The sequence below is a fragment of the Siphateles boraxobius genome, unplaced genomic scaffold (assembly GCF_051911475.1).
Source record: "Siphateles boraxobius isolate OS27281-9 unplaced genomic scaffold, OSU_SipBor_1 6, whole genome shotgun sequence".
NCBI classification, from domain to species: domain Eukaryota; kingdom Metazoa; phylum Chordata; class Actinopteri; order Cypriniformes; family Leuciscidae; genus Siphateles; species Siphateles boraxobius.
Window position 1 is genome coordinate 19,717,443 of NW_027509186.1, and position 22,875 is coordinate 19,740,317.

General features: G+C 36.0%; 1 protein-coding gene across 2 annotated transcripts in view; it reads right to left on the minus strand.

The window, feature by feature from the left end:
* Positions 1-22,875, minus strand: part of b3glcta (beta 3-glucosyltransferase a) — a 92,334-nt gene that overhangs the window by 63,348 nt on the left and 6,111 nt on the right. For both annotated transcript variants that reach the window (XM_077208141.1, XM_077208142.1), the window contains exon 2: positions 14,049-14,095. In XM_077208141.1, coding sequence (XP_077064256.1) covers positions 14,049-14,095 — 47 coding nt within the window. The remainder of the gene's footprint in view (positions 1-14,048; positions 14,096-22,875) is intronic.

The window sequence follows — 22,875 nt, forward strand, 5'->3', positions numbered from 1 at the left end:
AAAATCAAAAATTTGAGCAGGGAAAGTTTCTGAAATTTGGCTGATTTGACATGGAATGACCCTACACCACGGATGCCCAATCCTTCCCCTGCCGATTGACTGTCCTGCACAGTTCATCTCCAACCCTAATCAAACACACCTGAAGCAAGGACAGTTAAGGTCTTTAGGATCACTTGTAAATTAAAAGGCAGATGTGCTTGATTAGGGTTGCAGATGAACTGTGTGGGACAGTCTATTGGCAGGAGCAGGATTGGGCATCCTTGCCCTACACTTTTGCCATTTATTATATTTCAGTTTATTTTATGTTATATTCTGATTATGTAATACAAATTACCATCAACCACAAATAAGACATCTCAAGTTGCCCTAATGGTAATTATGACATTGTGGTTTCGTTCATGCAAATCTTCTAAATATGATCATTCCAACATGAAGCCAGAATTAATCTTCCTGTATGCATAAATTTGTCTTTCAATTAAATTTCTGTAAGAACATAAAAATGTGGAGAGGACCCTTTGGGTTATTTGGACTAATAAATCATGATTCACCATGTCATTAGTTCACTGCAAATTGTGTGTTTTCGGTGCCCGGAGCTGATGCTGCTCTAACCCTGAGTGCTCAGCTCAATTAGGGTATTAGGAAGCTCATTCTGCCACCAGAGCTGTCAGTGCTACCAGCTGACTGTGGAGGAAAAAGCGAATCGATCACAGTTCCTGTTGCAAACTTTGAACGAGCCTTCCCCGCTCAAACCAAATCTCATGTCCTCAGGGACATGAAGAGAGAAGGGAGCAAATTCAAGCAATATTCAATACTCTCCCTACTCATATTGTGGTATATTAGAGGATAACGAGGAAAAAAAGAGATGGCTTTTGATTTATTGATACCACTCTGCTAACAATTACTCTAGTCCTGAGCTCCAAGCAGCCCTTCGAGAAACACGTCATATATCTTTACACCGGGCAGAGTCTGGCACATCATTACAGTGAGAGGGAGAGGCTGAATCATCAAGGTGACGTTGTGAATCATGACACGGTTAGAGGTTCAATCCACGGCAACCAGAAGAAGAGAAAAACATTGATTCTGAAACCCCAAAGGACCAGGAAACTCAAAGACAGGGACTTGTTGAGACGGAAGAGCCACCTCCAGTTGTATAATTGATCCTGAAACAAATACACAAGTGTGCAACTAAAAGAAGTGCTGTGGTTAGAGGTCTGGGGATATGGAATTCCAAAGCAAATAAATACATACAAATAAATGTTTTTTCTTTGTATAGTTTTTTGTATAAAATTATTATAGTTATATAATATTTATAATAATATATATTTATAGTTAAGTTGGAAGTGTTTTATACTTTTAAACCTGATCCTAATTATGACATACAAACTAAATAAGTTTTAAATGTCAATCAGTAATTTTTTGAATTGAGAAACCAAAATATCCTTCATCTTTTGACATATTATAGGTCATTGTACTGTAAAAATATCCTTTCAGAACTCAAAACTTCTTTGTTAGTCCAAAACCAGCTTTTATTGAACCATGATCAAAAAATGACTTGTTCCGGATCGTGTCACATTATTACGTTATAGTGCGACGAAAGACCGCCTCTGTAGAAGTCAGAGAATCAACGCCTACTTCCACATCATTGCCTCTTTAGCCCCCAAAATCCAAAAATCCATTCACTCACTTTTTTTAATCCTCAAAAAGTCTAAAGTCTTTCTGAACAATATGACGTCATATTGATGCTCCGCCCACGAACACTGACAGACTGTCCCGTATTAGCATATTTCTGCCCTCAGCCATTTGTACACTGTCCACCAAGGCAGCACTTTACGTGTCGTGTGTGACACCCCGCACAAAGAGAGGTGTGGGGTGGACAGTTGCTCATTATCATTTAAAGAGGCATGCACCGAAACGGGTCGCTGTGAACAGAGGTGTTTTTGAGGAGGTAAAAAGGGTGTTGTTTTACACAACCATTGAGGAATTTTAATCAAATTATGTTACAAACTTTACATGAAGACCCTAAAGAATCATAACAACTTGTGGAAAATGGGCGGCTGGTGACCCCTTTAAGAAAGCGTGGATGAACTGAAGTTCCAGTCAGATCGCGTAAGACTGTTCATTTGTTCGCTTCTTTTTACTGCAGATTCAAAGTTCGCCGCAGGCTTTTCAGAGACTGAAAATTAAAGATGATGCAGTTCTGACTATATTGGATTCGACAGCAATGTCGCAACACACAAGTTTGAGTAAACAATGTTTTTACCATGCATCACTACTGCTTTGTCTGTTACAGATCATTTAATATTTGAGTATTTATACAGTCAAAATGTGAATAGATGTGATATGCTGTTGTTATTGGCTGTTCTTTCCTTTGCTTCGGCATTCATGGGGTTAATGGGGGAGATTGCCGGATACGGAAGAAAGCCCGCTGCTTTTATTATTGTTTTGATCCAAGCCATTTGCTGTAATCCTGAATGAATAGCCTGATGAATAGCCTATAAGAATGACACGGTGACTAGCAAATGCACATACATTCATAATTCCATTTACCCAAAACACTAAGTCATCCTTTGTCAATTATAATTGTTGTAACTCCAAGTACTTGAACTTTATTTGACGCAACCAAGACTTAACCAAAACATATACAATACGCATAAATGTTTCACATTGTTGGCAAATGTTTCACATTGTTGGCATATGTTTCAACAATCTAACGTGACATTTTTCAACATAGGAAGTTTTCGAAATGTAATGGCAGGCCATTAAAAATTATTTTAAAATGTAAAACTGTTATCCAATCATAGCAGTGAGCATAAGTATTGAATGTGGCATGCCCATCAAAACAGTGCGTTTCAAAGAGAGGGTCAAAAAACAGGATAGAAAATAGCTTATTACTTCTAGATTAGGATGTTTTTTGATGTAAAAATCCTGATAACATTATAAGTGGCCCTCAGAGAACAGTATAAAAGAAAAGAAAAATACATGACCTCTTTAAGTAAGTGGGTTCTGGCCAGAAAAACCTGCTTCCTTCCTCACAAAAGATATTCAAAATTACATATCTTCAAAATCGACTCAGTGGGCTGTCTGAATGACTAGTTGGACAGAAAGCCCTGCATAATTAGGCAGGTTTATGTCCAGCAGACACCATCAGATGTGCTTCTGTGGATAAATGGATGCTAAGTGCAGACTTCAAATAGGTTAACTGACAGATATTGAACAAATGTAGGCAAAATAATAACTATAACATTTCATTAATTATAACCATAGTCCTCACATGCATAATAAAAATCTGCTCACACATTTGACAGTCATTTTCTTGAAATGTACTGTTGAGTACAAGAACGCAAAAACCCTGCTTTGTTGGCTGTAGAGGTGGTGGCTTAATGGGTATGAATTTAGTCAACTTCTTGGAGAGGGTTAACTGACTGTCAGCATGCTAAAAGCCTTTATGAGAGGTTATGCTTCTAAATTCAACCCCCGTAGAGATCCATCACACACACTAAAAAAAACACATATCAATTTTCTATTTTTGCATATTCATTTAAAATGAAAGTGTGTCATGAACTGTACTAACTGTACACATTTTCTGCCCCCCACCATAGACATACATCACCTTATATTGTGCAACATAGCACCAATATATCCACACACAGAAAGTTCTGATTTACACGCATGCTTTCTCATTTTCATCATATAATCGACAAGGGACGAATATAAATCTTTTTGAAGAAAGTGGGTAACAGGATGCCAGGCTAAACGTCTGCATGGTTAGTCACACTATATCCTCTACTAGTTCTCAATATTTTTACACTCACATGTGTCTAATTAGGGACTTTTAATTGTGTAATAATTGTTTATAAATTCATTTAATTTAATATTAATCAACTTCAAATTTAAAGATGTTTTCTTAGGAATAGGCTTCAGGATAGGCTTCAGTTAAGGGATAGGCTTCAGTTAAGACCCTGATATACTCCCAGTAAGTTCTTTTCGTTCTTCGCTTAGGGGTAAAGTTACATAGATATACTGTTAGCAAACATCCCGAAGCCACCCACACTGCTAAGAGCGGAGTTTAGATGAGAACAGCAAACATTTTTTTTAATAAAGCATAAGAATCTGATCATAGCATTGTGATATGTTTGCACGAGCTCTGCATTTCGGCACTCTTGTAAAGGCACATCATGTAACGTGTATTTATTTATCACTTTATAAAATAGATTGCTTAAAAGCAAGCAGCTTTACAGTATTAAACATGAAAACCAGTGCCAGTGTCTCATTTAATCACAATTACAACTTCATTTTCTACTATAAAGCGGCTCTCCAATGTGTTCATGTTTTCACTCGAGGACGTCCAACCTCAACAGACTGAACAGAAGAAATGAACCAGAGAAGATTTCCACATCAAGGGAGGAGGAGATTCAGTGCACACCTACCTACTACGTAATCTCCACAAACCAATGGTAGTACAAAGGTGTTCACTAGCAAGAGGGAACTTTTCCAGAAAGTACATTTTGGCAAGCTGTTTGGGCCTAATTTTGTTAGAAATAACGTCACATCAGGTCATTCTTCAATTTCGCTTATATCAGGGCTTTTATAATTAGTTATAATCTGAAAAAAAAGTGCTGTTCATTCCCAGTGTTGTAAGGTTGAAAGAACATCAGATATTTTGATCTCCTGAGATAGACAATACAGACACATACAGGCATCTTTCGCCACAACCAACAGAGTGAAGATGTGGAAAAGCTTCTTTCCCTCTTGTCCTTCCTTCAACATTTGGTTCCTTCTCACCCACTTTCTTTCCGGTATGTTCGGTATCATTTTAAATGTGTCAGTGTCACTGGTACAATGGTCTTATGTCCAGAGAAATAGACCAAAAGGTAATACAAGTTAGAGAGTTTTGAGATGTTTTGCTTACTGTGGAGGTTGTGCCATTTCCCAGGGTCTTCCATGCAAATTACCTTCTGTCCCCAAAAAGGTGTAAACTACCCAGTTCAGAGCATGTGAGCAAAGTGGTGTGACTGTCTGCTCAATATTCGGCTCTTTGCCAAAGCGTTTTGCTCAATCACTCATGGCCGGAGCAAATGCTCCACTATTTAATTAATGGCAAGCATGGACAGCATAGACCCCCTGTGGTGAAAAATCAAGTTTTTAATGTTGTTTATGTGGCGTTTTAAATATGCTTTAAGACAAACCATGTGCAAATTCATAAATAAACACCATTTCTGAGTATTTTCTACTTAAAACTGCAGTGAAAAAAAGACAGGACTCAATAATGCAGTTTGAAATTGACAGCGCTTCTGACATCACAAACTAACTTGTAACCAGAGGTGGGCACAAATACATCAAAAACTATTTTGTTACAAAATACAAATAATGGCTCATAAAATGTAACAAAATAACATACAAAATACTGATGTGAAAATGTCTTTAAATAAAATACAAGTAATTAGTATTTTGAAAATACAAAAATACTCCCACATTAATCTTAAGTCTTTTTTTTATTACTGAAAGGTCAATAACACAAATAGTAGCTGTAACACAAGTATGAGAAATGTGTAAATTCAAAATGGCGAAGAAGCAAAATAAAAAAGTATGGGCATTTAAAAAAATCTCTACAGGGCCTGAAATAGCTCCCTCTGACGTAAATGTCATGTATAGCTAAGTTCACATCAATGGTGTGGTAGGCTGTCCTTAATAGCAAAACGTGTTTGATGTAGGCTACGTAGCGATTATCACCATTACTCTACTCGTGCCTTAAAGGACAAGTTCGGTATTTTACACTTAAAGCCCTGTTTTAAGACCGTTTCTGATGAAATAGAACTGTTAAGATTGAAATTTGGACAAATGCTGCTGTCCCAAAAATTTTCGGTTTCTGTGTTTTCGTCACAAAATCAAAATTCCATTTTAATCATAATATATATGATTAATCATATTAATCATAATATGTCTGGGTTTGTTTTACACACGAGACTCTAACTGCCCTGACCGCGTGAGCCTTTTCCATAGTAGAATCGCGCTGCGTGCGCAATTACTGAAGAACAATAGGATTGATGATTATTTCATACAAAATCAATATCAATATTTCTCATTTAATACGTTTAAAAACGTGTAAAAACTGCAGATGGTGAACGTTATATTTTGAACGGTTTACTTGCTTAGCATGGAGATTTCAGTGGAGTTACGACAGACACACTATATCATAATAAGTAGGGCCTATGATGTACTTTTATGAATGACAACACAGTGCACTGATCTCATAAGGCACAATTATTTTCTCTATAATGCCGTTCAGTGTGCAATATGTGTGTGTGTAGACTGTATATTTGTCACAAAACACTTTACCTTAATGCCATTTTTAAGAGTTCAAAACTTATTCACTTCTTGGAGGGAGCCCGGTCTACAGGGTGTCACGTGATTTTCGTGCATCTAACCTGGACATTGCCATTGCCAACATCAGACCGAAAATATGGCAAAATCATTTACTATGGTGATTTTTCTTAAGTATTTAAGTATTTGAAATACTCCAAATACACTTCCTGAAAGTATTTTGTTACAAATTACATTTAGATTTTTTCACACCTGCAAAATACAAATTACAAAATACACTAAAGTAATTAAATACGTATTTAAAATACATTTAATTGAAATACTGCCCATGTCTGCTTGTAATCAATCACGTCAATGTGAGGCCGGTCTTTAGCATATCATGCTGTGAAGCAGAGTTAAATAGAATAATCAAATGTCTACATAAATGATTATATAAATGACAAATAATCAATTGGCATTCCAGCCTGTATTCAAGGTCATGATAAAATGTTGTAATACAAGTTTAAATGGAACCGAATAAACAGAACATGCAGGAAACCTTCAACCACACCACTGGACACCATCACTGGGCCAATTGGATGAAACTTACATTTTTGTTAACTGAAATAAAATAAATCTGAAATAAAACATTAATATTAGATATAATACAAATAGAAAAAACTAAGAAAAAATATAAATGCTGCTGTTAAGTAACTAATTTACTAAAATTACAAAAAACTGAAATTTAAAGTTAGATTAAAGCGAGTATGAAGTTAAATGTTTAAAGAAAATTGAAATTAAAGCACATAAAAGTACTAAATCAAAATTTAAAGCTGAAAATACAAAAATAAAAGCTAATTCAAAATATGAACAAATACTATATATTAGTATATAAATTCTATGTATTTACCATTTATTTTTTTTACCAATAAGTACGTCCCTAAAATAACCTTATGGAAGGTTTGTTCTTTGGGGGATACCTCCAAACACAAAATAAAGATAATTATAGTCAATAGACAAAACCGAAAGAGAATGAAGGACAAACTCAACCCACCAACATGTGGTACATGGGGGATATCAGAGACAAAAACAATGCACCAAGAAGAGAATGGCTGCATGTGGGCATTGCTAAGAATATCAAATAAAAAGCAAAAGACACATGTGGGACGCATAAAATCTTTTTTCTTGTTTCACAAGGTCATACGAGAACATAATAAACTCTACACACTGTGGCATCTCAGGGCTGCCAGGAGCCTCTTTCGCCAGTGGTACAACTGCCAATGAACCAATGGCCAATGGCAGAGAAAGATTTAACTTCTCATCCTGTCCCATATACATCTTGTAGTTTAAGGAATTGTTGTCACAACTCACTGGAGGAGCCTGTGTGTCCCTGATCTGAGGAACGAGTCTAATGATAATCTCTCATGATGGCCGTTTCTCATCCTCCTGCAAGAGTAGGACCCATGTAAGCCCAGAAAAGTGCTGTTACTTCACCATTCTCAATGCTTCCAAGTGAGTTAAATACACTCTTTTGCGGGATTCTTTAAAATCTTCAGAAAAGACAGTTTGGCACAAATGGCAAAGTCTAGAACTGCCAATCCAAGCACGCCGAGATTGCAAGTAGCTTTTGCCAGCTGGCTCTCGAAATCGTTCAGCTAAACTAGCACTGACCGGACTGAACCTGTTTGAAGAGGTAAACATGAGTAACCAGTCAATTCACATGGTAAAAGCTGCTTGAAATTACAGGGCCGAGCTTAATTGGAATTGGGTTTAATGTGTGTGCTCGCCTTCCAGAGCAATTCAATCAAGAAAATCTTCAGAAAAATCCTTGATTGTTCCCGCCTTTCAATTTTTCCATACACAGACCAAGGTTGGTTCTCTCTCTATGTCCTTGTGATATATGGTAGAGTATTCCAGCACACACCAATGACCTGTTGAATCTCATTTGGCCTCTGTTCCACGAGCCATTGAGATTCCGAGTCCATCGCCTTTCCTCGAGCTGCATGACCAATGTGGCCGGTTATTGAGAAAAAGGTCGACAGCAAAGGCCATGCAAGACTAAAAAGCTGAAGATGAAAACGGCACTTTGGTGTATCTTTTATGAGGCGTTGGATGTGTTATAAATCACATGACTTGTAGGTTGTAGATTATTTTTCATATTTCAAGCCAAACTGTAATCCCTGTCCTGTATCCAAGATCAAGGACAAGTGTACTGCCCAACAACATAATTTGCATGCAACCACTGTCCTGTACATACATGGTGTCATGTATTGCCGCATAGGCCTATAGTGACCTAGTAAATAAATGAAAATGTAGGGAGTCTTTAGGGTCTCCCAAGACGTATTTAGTCTTTAGTCTTTAAAGGGAGTTTACAAAAAGATTCCCCCTAAACTACATCCGGAACACAAAAAAAATTTACATTCTGAGGAAGAATACAAGAATACAATGAGAACTGTTTTTGTCCATATAATAAAAGTTAAAAGGGCACAAATTTACAACATTGGTCCCCACTGACTTCCAATGTATGGAAGAAAAAAAAGGGTATTTTTCGAAATATCTAAAAACTTCCATAAAGTAATCTGATTTTGTAAAGCACCTAACCTGTAACTAGGATATCTTTAAAATTAAAACCTCCTAAGACCTTGAAAAAAGCTGTACAAGACAGCAATTTCTCTTTTAGCCATTTCTCTTGTAGCCAACATGCCTTGCAACTGTGTCGTGGTGATGACATGCCAAATCTGAAATATCTCATTCTGCAATAATGCGATCATCAACCATTTATCAGGGAAAGTCATTAGCTGCATTTGGAACCACAAAAAGCCCTCTTCAGATACAACTTTCTGTTGCAGGCACTTAAATTCAGACTAAAAAAACAACTATGTGGTGATGAATGTATATATATATATATATATATATATATACACTCACCTAAAGGATTATTAGGAACACCTGTTCAATTTCTCATTAATGCAATTATCTAATCAACCAATCACATGGCAGTTGCTTCAATGCATTTAGGGGTGTGGTCCTGGTCAAGACTATCTCCCGAACTCCAAACTGAATGTCAGAATGGGAAAGAAATGTTATTTAAGCAATTTTGAGCGTGGCATGGTTGTTGGTGCCAGACGGGCTGGTCTGAGTATTTCACAATCAGCACAGTTACTGGGATTTTCACGCACAACCATTTCTAGGGTTTACAAAGAATGGTGTGAAAAGGGAAAAACATCCAGTATGCGGCAGTCCTGTGAGCTAAAATGCCTTGTTGATGCTAGAGGTCAGAGGAGAATGGGCCGACTGATTCAAGCTGATAGAAGAGCAACTTTGACTGAAATAACCCCTCATTACAACCGAGGTATGCAGCAAAGCATTTGTGAAGCCACAACACGCACAACTTTGAGGCGGATGGGCTACAACAGCAGAAGACCCCACCGGGTACCACTCATTTCCACTACAAATAGTAAAAAGAGGCTACAATTTGCAAGAGCTCACCAAAATTGGACAGTTGAAGACTGGAAAAATGTTGCCTGGTCTGATGAGTCTCGATTTATGTTGAGACATTCAGATGGTAGAGTCAGAATTTGGCGTAAACAGAATGAGAACATGGATCCATCATGCCTTGTTACCACTGTGCAGAATGGTGGTGGTGGTGTAATGGTGTGGGGGATGTTTTCTTGGCATACTTTAGGCCCCTTAGTGCCAATTGGGCATCGTTTAAATGCCACGGCCTACCTGAGCATTGTTTCTGACCATGTCCATCCCTTTATGGCCACCATGTACCCATCCTGATAATGCACCATATCACAAAGCTGGAATCATTTCAAATTGGTTTCTTGAACATGACAATGAGTTCACTGTATTAAAATGGCCCCACAGTCACCAGATCTCAACCCAATAGAGCATCTTTGGGATGTGGTGGAACGGGAGCTTCGTGCACTGGATGTGCATCCCACAAATCTCCATCAACTGCAAGATGCTATCCTATCAATATGGGCCAACATTTCTAAAGAATGCTTTCAGCACCTTGTTGAATCAATGCCACGTAGAATTAAGGCAGTTCTGAAGGCGAAAGGGGGTCAAACACAGTATTAGTATGGTGTTCCTAATAATCCTTTAGGTGAGTGTATATATATATATATATATATATATATATATATATATATATATATATATATATATATATATTTATATGTATATTTATATGTTAAAATTAACTAATGTATTTAATCATATCTCCTGACTGAGATTGAGAATATTCAGCACAGAATGAGATTACAGAGCCTGTTACACACATAACACGCTCTTGTGATGCAAAAAGAATAAAACAGAATCAACAGGATTGAATGGGTTTTAACTTGACATAAAGCCAAAATCAAAACAAAGCTAAAAAAACTGTTAAATATTAAGCATTTTGGTGCAAGATGCTACAGAACAAATGCTTATCTAACACTCGTGATAGGTCTATGTTCAATGATATGGAAATAAAAAAAAACTATATATTGACATCTAAATTGCTTTTTTAATGTTATTCTTATTTTTAATGTTATTCTTAATGATTTGTATGTCATTTAATTATTTATTAGCCAATATTGATATACGCATTCAATTGTGATTTATTTAATTAAAATTGCAACATCATTCAACTAATTTTATTATACGATTCAATATACAGTAAGGTCAACAGTTTAGGAAAGAAGTCTCTTATGCTCATCAAGCCTGCATTTATTTGATCAAAAATACAGAAAAAAATTAGTATTATTGTGAAATATTATAATAAAATATAAAAAAAATGTTTTTAATATAATTTATTTCTGTGATGCAAAGCTGAATTTTCATCAGCCATTACTCCAGTCTTCAATGTCACATGATCCTTCAGAAATAATTCTAATATGCTAATTTATTATCAATGATGGAAACAGCTGATTTTTTTTTAATAACCTGTGACACTTTTTTCAAGATTCTTTGATAAATAAAAAGTTTTTAAAAATCAGCATTTATTTAGAACTGAAATGTTTTGTACACTATATTTATATATTATGCAGCACAACTGTTTCCAACATTGATAATTTGATTGTATCAAATCAGCATATTAGAATGATTTTTGAAGGATCGCGTGACTGAAGACTAGGGAAAAAAATCAGCTTTAACATCACATAAATCTTTATTTCAAATTGTAATAATATTTCACAATATTAATGCTTTTCTGTATATTTTTTGATGAAATAAATGCAGGCTTGATGAGCATAAGAGACTTCTTTCAAAAACAAAATAGTAGCCTTCCAAACATTTAAACGGGACTGTAGGCGAATGACAGTCCTACTAAATGCACAAAAAGAAATGGCAGAAAAAGAGAAACTTCAATGACAGCAACAGCAACATTCATTTGGATCCTTGATTGGAACCAGTCAATCCTCTCACCACAGGAGCACAAGGATGTGCGGTCTTTGAAGAGCATTGATTTAACAGGAGGGCCTGAACAATTGTCCATCCAGTCATCCTGCTGTGCAAATCAAGAGAGGCATCTCCACTATTTCATGTCTATTTCTTGTCCTCTCCATGCGTCTGAAAGGACCTAGAGAGATCTGTTCATTAAAAAGTCCACTTTTACACTCAATCAACCATTTGAACCTTCGACCATAGTGAGGGTAAGATAAACAAACTGTCCCATTTCACTTTTAATTTAATCAAGGATTAAAAAAGGAGAAGGCAATATCAACAAAGAAAAGGAAAATTGCTAAAAACCCCAGATGTAAAAGGACATCTGAACCCTGGCCAAGGTCTAAACACAAGTATATTACAGCGTTTTATCCGTTCTAATGTATTCGCTTCCTCTTTCTCTTGCTCTCTGTTCTTTGTTCCCTCTCCTGACCCAGAATGTCAGTGGCCTTTCTGCTTAAAACTCAAAAGCTACACGAGAAAGTGAATGCATTAACCGTGAAACCAATCGGCGGAGAGCAGAAATGGCTGACGCAATAAAAGAGAAAAATGTTACTTGTAGCAAGGATCATATGCTCAGCATCTCAGCTGTGAAGGCCCCTGTCAAAGTCCCTTAGAGTAAGACAAAATCAATGTAATGCTTATTGCAAGACAAAGACACAGCCTGACAAGTTGAAGATGCATCTGGAACCAAATAAGAAACACGTATTGATTAAAATGCAGAGATTAAATTACCTCAGGCTCAGGGATGCACCAACAATAACCGATAATAAACAGCATGTTGTGGCAGATAACTGATAAATTGACTTTTTCTTTCTGTTTGCAACCCTTTCAACTCTAGAATATGGACATTACAATGTGATTTGACCAATGCATAACTACTGCTTTTTAATTTACTGACATCTTGGTGGTATGTTTCATAATTTGCCTCAGACCGTTTCAGTAGAGCAAAGAGCTATAGAAGCAAAACACCAAGTTCATAGATTGATAAAATATATTTGAACTTGAATATAAGTCGCTTTGGATAACCAATGCATAAATGTAAAAGTAATTTTTGACATATGTTAATAATCAAATCTGAAATCTGTAAAAACATCATAGGGAATTAAAAGTCATGCACAATAGAGCTGCACGATATATATCAAAAAATCAATATTGTGATATGGCTTACTGCCATTGTCAAATTGCGCAGGCTGTGATTTAAAGGGCCCCTATAAAGCTATTTTAAAGGTTCCTAATTTTGTTTTGGAGGTCTCCTACAACGGGTTTAAATGCATCAAAGGTAAAAAATTTAATAAAAAAGAGTTTAATTTTCTCCTAATATACATTGCACATCACCACATTTTTCAATGATTCTCAAACGAATCATCCAATGATCCAGTCTGTCTAAACCCCTCCTTTCCGCACACACACGCACGCACACACGCACGGACGCACGCACGGACGCACGCACGGACGCACGCACGGACGCACGCACGGACGCACAAGTCTTTAGAGTAAAAAGTACTTCTTCGGCTCTTTTTTCTATGCCGACGCACTCCCTAACAAAATCACTTCAATCATCTTAGAATTAATAATTTTCAAGTGGAGTTATTTTATCCATGTGGTGAAACTTGTATTTTTTCCATATCGCAGAAAACCACAATTGTGGCGAGCATGACGAGGCCGATGGCGTGATTACTGATGAGCGACACCTGCGCGACGCACCAGTCTCTGTATCTCTCATGGAGGAGCGGAAGCATAAAAGGAGGAACGACAACAGTGGAGATCGAGAGAGGCCAGGCCGGGACTTGTGTTGTGTTTGTTTTGTTATATGTGACAACAATCGTCCGTGAACTTTCATTTTGTATTTGTTTAATTTTTGATATTAAAGTTTGTTAAAGGTTCGCTGGTTCCTGCCTCCTTCTCCCCGTCACATATTGCATTGTTAGGTTTATTTTTTTTTTTCAATATTGTGCAACCCTAATTAACAGGCCACTTCAAAATTAAGCTTATTTACAAAGAAAATAAAAAAAATCATCATGGATGCTGTGGAAAACTGATACATATACATTATATATATATATATATATATATATATATATATATATATATATATATATATATATATATATATGCTTGGCTTTAATTGGTGCACAAAAATTATAGCTGTAGCTTGCATTTATGGTGCTCGAGATACAAAACTTGTACAAAGGGTGATAGTTCTTAATCCATGTATGAGAAGCAAACAAAAAGCCAAGCTTACAGATATGCCATTTAAAATCAAACTGCTGTCATATGCCATTACACAAAAGTAAACATGCTTCAACCCTTACCTTTTCGTGACTCTCCACATCATCTCCTTTAGCAGTGACGAGGGGCACTGGAATAAAATCAAACAGAAGACATCAGGCCACAACAATGAGGGCTCCATCATCAATCCATTTAACATGTTGGCAAAACTGCAACACACAATCAATGGTCTAAAAGCCCATGAATTTCTAATGAAAATGCTAAGTGCTGCTCCTTTAAGATCTAGAATAGGGAGTTAAAAGCCAGCTGATTAGAAGAGAATCTTTTCCCTTTTAATCTGTACCAGCCTTTAGGGACTTCTGCACCACATGTATTTTGCAAAGTTTTTCATTAGAGCAGGAGAAGCTTCACTCAAATTACATTTCCATTGATCCCGAGAAGAGAGTCGCTTTGAAAGGAGCCTCAAAATCGATATTGAGCATCAAAACGGCAGATGCAGAGATGACTTTCCATACCACTCAGTGAAATCATCGCGAGGGAGTTTCATCTTCTGAGAATACCACAGGTTTCTGGCCATTAAGCTGTCCTTGGAACCGTTCATAATTGCTCCTTTTACTTATCCGTTTCTCAGGTGACATTATCAGAGCAGAGCCATGAAAGTGTGCATTAAAACTCTAGATTAACTCATATGAGGGTTAAAAGGCTTTTGCTTGTTGCTACTTCACAAGTCCATTTGCAACCTGTGAAATCTTCTTTTATATAACTCTTTGATGAGGCTGATGTTTACACCTCTGGGCCAATAGTTGGTTTGTATTTTATTTTGCTTCTTTATCCCTGGCCCTGTATGCTTGTAACTATTATTTATGGAGTCCAGTTCTCTGTAGATGCCCCAAAAAAAACTGTTGAGAAGCCTGCAGAAAAAAATCATGCATTATGAATTACGTTCTGAGTATTTCATAAACATACAAATGGTGGCAAGATCCAAAAGTAAAATAGTTTTGTTTCTTGGCCTAGTTATGCTTAATAAATTAAATATGCATAAATGATTGGCTTTATGCTAGAAATATCTGCTGGCTGCTTAAGTGAAAACATCTTTAAATTCATTAATGTAGACATTGAGGAAAACTAACACTTGTTAAAAAGATGATGACTGGTAAACATAGCCATAGAAAAAAGTGGAAAGAAATCTAGACATGGCAACATTAAAATTCCAAGTTGACTTTGAAATGAGGAACATTGAGCAAAATCATAAATGAAGGGAACCAAAAGGTCATGGGAGCTCATTAGACCTAACCATCACAAGTAGTTTTGTGGATCTAATTAATGCTGTTGCTGAAAAAATTATATAAATCATTTTATATATCTGCTTATTTATTTCTTTATTTTTATAAATGTCACACTGTTTGCGCAAACAGCTTTGCAGAGTTCAGGGAACAATCCAACATGCTCACTTAAACTTTCCATGGATCATTGGAAAATAACAAATGTATGTAGTTTGTTTGTTTGAATGCTTTATATGAATAAACCGAGTTTAAAAAGTCCCTGTGCAGCTTTTTAGTTATTTTTTATAACAAAATATTTAGTTAAATGCCACTCTCTCAATCTAATAATATTAGCAATGTTATGCATGTCTCAATTGGTATAATTATTTTCATTTGTTGTGTTGTCATACATTAGGCTACCGTTCAAAAGGTTTTTTTTTTTTTTTGCTCAAAGTAATGAATACTTTTATTCAACAAGGACACATTAAGTTGGTCAAAAGTAACTGTAAAGTCTAGGGATGTCAGTCACGATGAGGAAATTTCCACACCGGTAAATAAACTTGCGAATTCGCTGTCACGAGAAGTCTACGTATAGGCCTATAACTTGCAGAAATCAGGGAGCCGCTATCAATATGTGGGGAATTGAAAACGTTTTTGAATGCGGGCTCGCTTTTCACTGTAGCGTACCCTGAGTATAAGGAACGGCGGTACTGACCACATATTTTACAAGATATTTGTCAATGACCAAATCCTCCGCCTTTGTCTTGCCAGTCATTTCTCTTTACTCTCTGAAATCTAACTCCTGCTGCGACTCTGCAGCTTGTGCTTTATGGAGAAGAGCAGATGTTTATTATTGTAGTGTCCGTTGTCTAACTAAACTAAATGTTTTTTTATTTCTAAAAAAAAAGCAAAACGACAGTAGAGGTGGTGCCATGGTGGGCAAGTAATGTAATCACTGTACGGCCGGACACTGTAAAGACCGGTACACTAACTACCGCAACAAACTGACATTGTTACAAAAAATTATACATTTCAAATAAAACCTGTTCAATTAAACTTTCTATTCATCAAAAAAATCCTGAAACAAATTGTCAGTGTCCATAATAATATTAAGCAGCATAACCATTTCAACGTTGAGAATTTCTTGAGCACCAAATCAACACATCAGAATTATTTATGAAGAACTGTATCATGTAATACTGAAGACTGAAGTAATGGCTGCTGAAAATTCAGCTTTGCCATCACAGGAATAAATTGCATTTTAAAATGTATTAAAGTAGAAGACTTATTTTAAATTGCAATAATATTTTACAATATTTTTTATTTATTTTGATAAATTTTGTTCATTGATTTTTCATAGATAGGATCACATACAATTACCCAAAGGTTTCTTCACAATGAACAACACAAAAATGGACCCTCTTAAGCGCCTAGTGCCTCGGTAGTGCCCACAGGCATGTGGCTAAATGCCGACATAGTATGTTTAATCTGGCCCTATGATCTCTAGATATCCACATCGGCCACTGACAAACGTTTCAGTGGTCAACATTCTGACCACTACTAACTAACCTACTTACCCGTCTAAGATTCAAATAAAGGTGTGCGTGTTTACCACCACGGTCTTAATTCATGTTCAATTACTTCCAAAACACATCTCCAAATGTTTAGGGTGATCTTCCAACACACTTTAAGACATCACTTTCCGCCTTTCTTACAAAATGGAAGCCATTAATAATAAATAACCCATGAGTGGATGGACTTGCTCTGCCCTGAACATGATCTTTTCCCACTGTGGCTGAATCATTAAGAACCAAGGCATTTTCAGTATATCAGTGGCCAGGATGAGCCGAGGCCAGAGCTGATATATAATTCTGCTGTTGCTGTCAGATAATTCCCCCAACAGTTTCACCCAAGAATTGGGTTTTTTATGGTTGAAAAATGCACAATGGTACTGCCTATAATCAGAATAGCTTCCCTAATGTGCTCTACTTATAGCGGCAAAAGTTAGATCACAATTTCACCTCAAATCTAATATTCCGCATTAGTGCTCTGACAGGATCACTAAAGAAAAGCAATAGACTCATAATACTACATCTCCCTGAGCGTGCCATTAAAGCGGTTGTAAAATGCAAGAAATATGTGTTTAATATTAAGAGCGCTTTCACTCGCACAGTTTCACTCAGCCAACATATTCAAGAAAAAGTTGGATCCATCTTGATTTCAAAATAAATAATTCCACATAAATAAGAGCAACAGTAGAGCGAGAAAATGGGTTTCAAAAAAGAAAAGAGTGGTTCCCTCAGCAGCAGGCTACATTCTCACATGGACTGGAGTCTGTCAGGGTGGATTAAATATGTAACATTTGGCTTGAAAACCTTGGCTTCTTGCAGGAACGCATCCAAGTTCAGTCCTCGTTTTTTGACATCTGTCGCAAACTTTCAATCTTTTCATGCCGGTCCCCTGAGGATGTTATAGGGCGGGAGAGACACACACGAGGGCCATTTACCAGCTCTGTAAGCCCTGCTTGCCATGGCCGCTGAGACAACTACACTATAATGTGCCCTTCTTTATTGCCAGTGTTGCTTTTAACAACTGCTGGCTATATTCTTGATAGAATACTGCAAGAAAATACTGTGTACAATTTTTTCAGATGTCTTCTAGAGTAGACAAATGCAAAGAACAGATGCTCCTTCAGATGAAGGAAAACAATATAACAAACTAGTGAAATTAGAAGCTTTGGATGAAAGCTGTACTTGTGTAATCAAGTAATCAAAGATTGATGCTCAGTTCCTATGGACAAATATGAATACTTCCCTACACAGTATGCAAAAATGTGTATGTCTAATCAGCCGCATGCCTGAATACTCAGTATTCATCATATACACAATTGAAAACAATAACTGAATGACCAATGTTACTATAAAAAGCACTAGGCTTATTAAAAAAATGAGGCTGATACAGCTAGAGGATTTAACGAATTAATAAATAAATAATAAATAATACATGGATTTAAATCTTTTCTTACTATTCTGTATCTATCTAAGTTATTTCCAACCCATTTTCATTTTCCTTTGGAAGTGTGGAGAAGTAAACTGATTGAACTTCAACTTTGACTTCTGGTCTTCACTGAGCATATCAGTCTCTCTATGTATATGGGGTCTAGCTGTAATTCCCCTACAGTTAAATGGATTAAGAATAAATCAAAATAAAACAAAAAATCAAAAATTCTTACATATAGCCCCATTAAACGGTTGATTTTAGTTTGAATGTATGTTACACTTTTTGTATTGGGTGAACAGCTTGTAACGAAAAACGAGACCTTCCCCGAGTTCGTAGGTTGTAAACTGATTTTTATGTGAAGGACTCGGGCCGGTTCAGCAGGAAAGTCCAAAGGATGTGACTGTTAGAAAAGTCTGATAAAAACCAGAATCTAAAAGGATAAGATATCTTTAATAATTTAGAGTATTACTTTTCTTTTTATCTTTAGAGTCACAGGCATGCAAACTTGCGGCAAAAAACAAACAAAAGTGCTTTTTCCCATTTCTGAACTTTCACTTTGGCATATAATGCAACAAAGATAGCTAAATTCAAAAGATTTAACTAACAGACCTACCAATCTCTGTGTAAAAATAAAATAATGATGCTGCCATCTTGATAAAGGCATTTTTACTCTCCTGTAAGTTGGCTCCAAATCAAGTCATTTTGACCCCCTCTAAAAAAATAATGTATTACTCAGTAAACAAACATCCATGACATTTAATATTTTGGCTTTCTTCCGAAAAAAATATTACCAAAATCCAAAATTTGGTTGGTTTGACACGGAATGTACCATATACTTTATATTTAAACAATGATAAAATTCAAAGAACTTCGCCATATATCGTGGCCTTGAATCACATTCAGTTTCAGCAATAGGTTGCTGGCTGCATTTCACTTCACAGCCACCGGTGTCGCTAATAACAAGGGTATCTGAATTCTACATATAGCCCCTTTGTATGCTACAAGTAATTTTAGGCATCACAGCATTATAATATATGCGACAGTATGAAAAATTAATTTCGAAATTTGCTAAAGATTACATTTAACAGGTTTTTTTGTGTGTGTTATTAGAGCTGGTTTATTAGAAGAGATAATCTAAAATGTCAAAACAACAACTGTACAAAAAACATTCAATATTGTCTGTTAAAATTTATTTTTATTAACTAATTTTTATAACCAGCTGATGATGATATTGTGCATCCCTAGTTAGTATGTTTTAGATAAAAGAATACAAGAGTGAGAGGACAATGCCAACATTGTACATCCGGGAATGTATTCTCACTACACACCTACTTAAAGTACTTCCTCTACAATCAAGAAGGAAGTTATCCTTCAAACTCAAAATGTACTTCGAAAGTACAGGAATTTGCATTACTTAGCTTTGGATGATGAACATGGAGTTTTGAATTTCATCAAGAATACCTAATTTGCCTCATTCCATCAACCACACCTCCAAACATGTCCAGATTTGGCCACTTTTTCCCTGAATCAGAATTGTAACTGGCACTTATTTGAAACAAAACTATTGTCCTCAGCATTGGCTTTTATAAACCTTTTTATAAAGGAAATGGGATTCCAAAGTCTCAGAGTCACAATGAGAGCAGACACTTTGGTTTGGTTCCGGAAGCCAAATTTATTGTTCATGCATGCGTGCCGTTTTGTGTCTGAAGTTCTTTTCATTGCCAGGTCTCCACAACCTTTCCTGCACATTATGCTCACTGCCTCAGTGGTTAGCAGCACAATTTACATGATAATATTAATATGTTTTTTTTAAATGATTTACATTTTTAGAGTGTACAAGAAGTAATTTGTTGTACCCCATAAACTCTGCAAGTTGAAAATGAACCTACAAGTGTTAATCAAAAGACAGAATGTATAAAGAGAGTCAGCAATTCACAGGTGTGAAGCAAACAAAGCAAGTTATTAGTCATTACTCACAAAGGCGCACTGATAATTATCAAATAGTGACTCAGAGGAGACCTCAAAGCTGTTCTGAGAGAATTATATTAATGTCATGCATTAATTATTAGAGACTTGAAAGCCAACCACAGCCACTTGAATGGTGTTACTGCCATTAAATGATAACATTGAATGCTATAGACTGTTCTCTGCTTCTGTATTCTGTGGGTGTGTATTAATTCTCTTGCTGAGTACTAGACCCTGCTGTGATAATGATTAGTACCACAAACAGTAGGAGCACTACACAAAATCCAAATCTAATCTAAAACATGAGTCAATCAGAGATCCCTTTTAAATTATTGCTTGTAAGTTGTATTAAACCTGAACTACTCTCTCTTGACATTTCATTTAAAGTGGATGAGTGAATGCTTTTAAAACACAAAATTTCATGGCACTATGAAACTAATATGACCTGAAAGGAGAATGACTTATCTCTTGCATAAAAAGTACCTCTCTTCATCGTTCACATCACTTTACTATCTCACTTTGGAAGCGGGTGGCTAGAGAGAAGGATTTACTGATGACCTGTCAGTCTAAGTAAAAAAGGAAAACTTTAGAGAAGAAGCTGTCAAAAAGGACTACGCTGAGATTGGCAGGCCTGATAATCACATCAAGAGTTTGTTGTTAAATGTATGACGGGTCTTCAGTTCTCTAAACAGACAAATATTGATCACACAAAAGATGTGTGACCCCCTCTAAAAAAATAATGTATTACTCAGTAAACAAACATCCATGACATTTAATATTTTGGCTTTCTTCCGAAAAAAATATTACCAAAATCCAAAATTTGGTTGGTTTGACACGGAATGTACCATATACTTTATATTTAAACAATGATAAAATTCAAAGAACTTCGCCATATATCGTGGCCTTGAATCACATTCAGTTTCAGCAATAGGTTGCTGGCTGCATTTCACTTCACAGCCACCGGTGTCGCTAATAACAAGGGTATCTGAATTCTACATATAGCCCCTTTGTATGCTACAAGTAATTTTAGGCATCACAGCATTATAATATATGCGACAGTATGAAAAATTAATTTCGAAATTTGCTAAAGATTACATTTAACAGGTTTTTTTGTGTGTGTTATTAGAGCTGGTTTATTAGAAGAGATAATCTAAAATGTCAAAACAACAACTGTACAAAAAACATTCAATATTGTCTGTTAAAATTTATTTTTATTAACTAATTTTTATAACCAGCTGATGATGATATTGTGCATCCCTAGTTAGTATGTTTTAGATAAAAGAATACAAGAGTGAGAGGACAATGCCAACATTGTACATCCGGGAATGTATTCTCACTACACACCTACTTAAAGTACTTCCTCTACAATCAAGAAGGAAGTTATCCTTCAAACTCAAAATGTACTTCGAAAGTACAGGAATTTGCATTACTTAGCTTTGGATGATGAACATGGAGTTTTGAATTTCATCAAGAATACCTAATTTGCCTCATTCCATCAACCAAGAGAAGGATTTACTGATGACCTGTCAGTCTAAGTAAAAAAGGAAAACTTTAGAGAAGAAGCTGTCAAAAAGGACTACGCTGAGATTGGCAGGCCTGATAATCACATCAAGAGTTTGTTGTTAAATGTATGACGGGTCTTCAGTTCTCTAAACAGACAAATATTGATCACACAAAAGATCGAAACATGATGAAAGTGCAGTTAGATGACAACAAGTTGTGAGCAGACTAAAACTTCATTATTAAGAAGATCTCCCACTGTGCGACAATGTCTCTGGCTGTGCACTCTTCAAAACTTAACTGAGAATGGCTTTTAAAGTGGGCATGAAATAAAAATTCATAGATTTTCTATCTTATTATGATCGATTGATACATGTTTCATTTTTTTTTTTTTTGCAAAACATTGTAATTTTTAATTAAAACGTCATAACTCAACCTTCCGGTGAAATGACAGATTTCTCTCTGCCACAGGGGGACTTAAGTACTTAAGTAGGTATACTTCAATTTCCTCATCAGGATGCGTCTCACGCCCGGTCGTGGGTCATGCGGATGGCCGAAGTATACTCGCTCCTTAAGTGTTAAGTATTAAAGTCGACATAGTCTTTTCAATAGTTTGATTGCGATAGTCTTTTCTTCCCTGTTGTGACATAGGGTAAATGAACCTATTAAGTTCAAGTACCCATTAAGCACACAATATTTCAGCTCAGATTATAAAAAGAAAAAAATAATGTTTTATCCTACTTGATGTCTTAACCAATTGATGTGTTTGTTACTACATACCTCCTGTAATTTCAAGCAAATCAGACCATTGCACACTGAGATATGGGTATCTATGTGTTAACACTGTCTGGTGGCCATTTTGAAAGCTGTCTGAAAACTTTCATCAAAAGAGGAGCCCCTTAAATGTGCATTTTTAAAATGTTTAAGCCTTTATTTTGGGTTAGTATAACTACTTACTGCAAAATTAAGTGATTCATGTTTAGACCTTTGCATATTATAACCTGTGACATGGATGTGGGAAATAATTACAGATAGGTCCAAAAGATAGTTTTAGCAACATATCACAGATGCTACAGAACATAGTTATCTTACTAGCTGTATACGATTGTGTGCTACACTAAGATATTACTTCAGTTCACAGGCATTAATGGCTTGTACTTTTAAATCTAAAATATTATACATT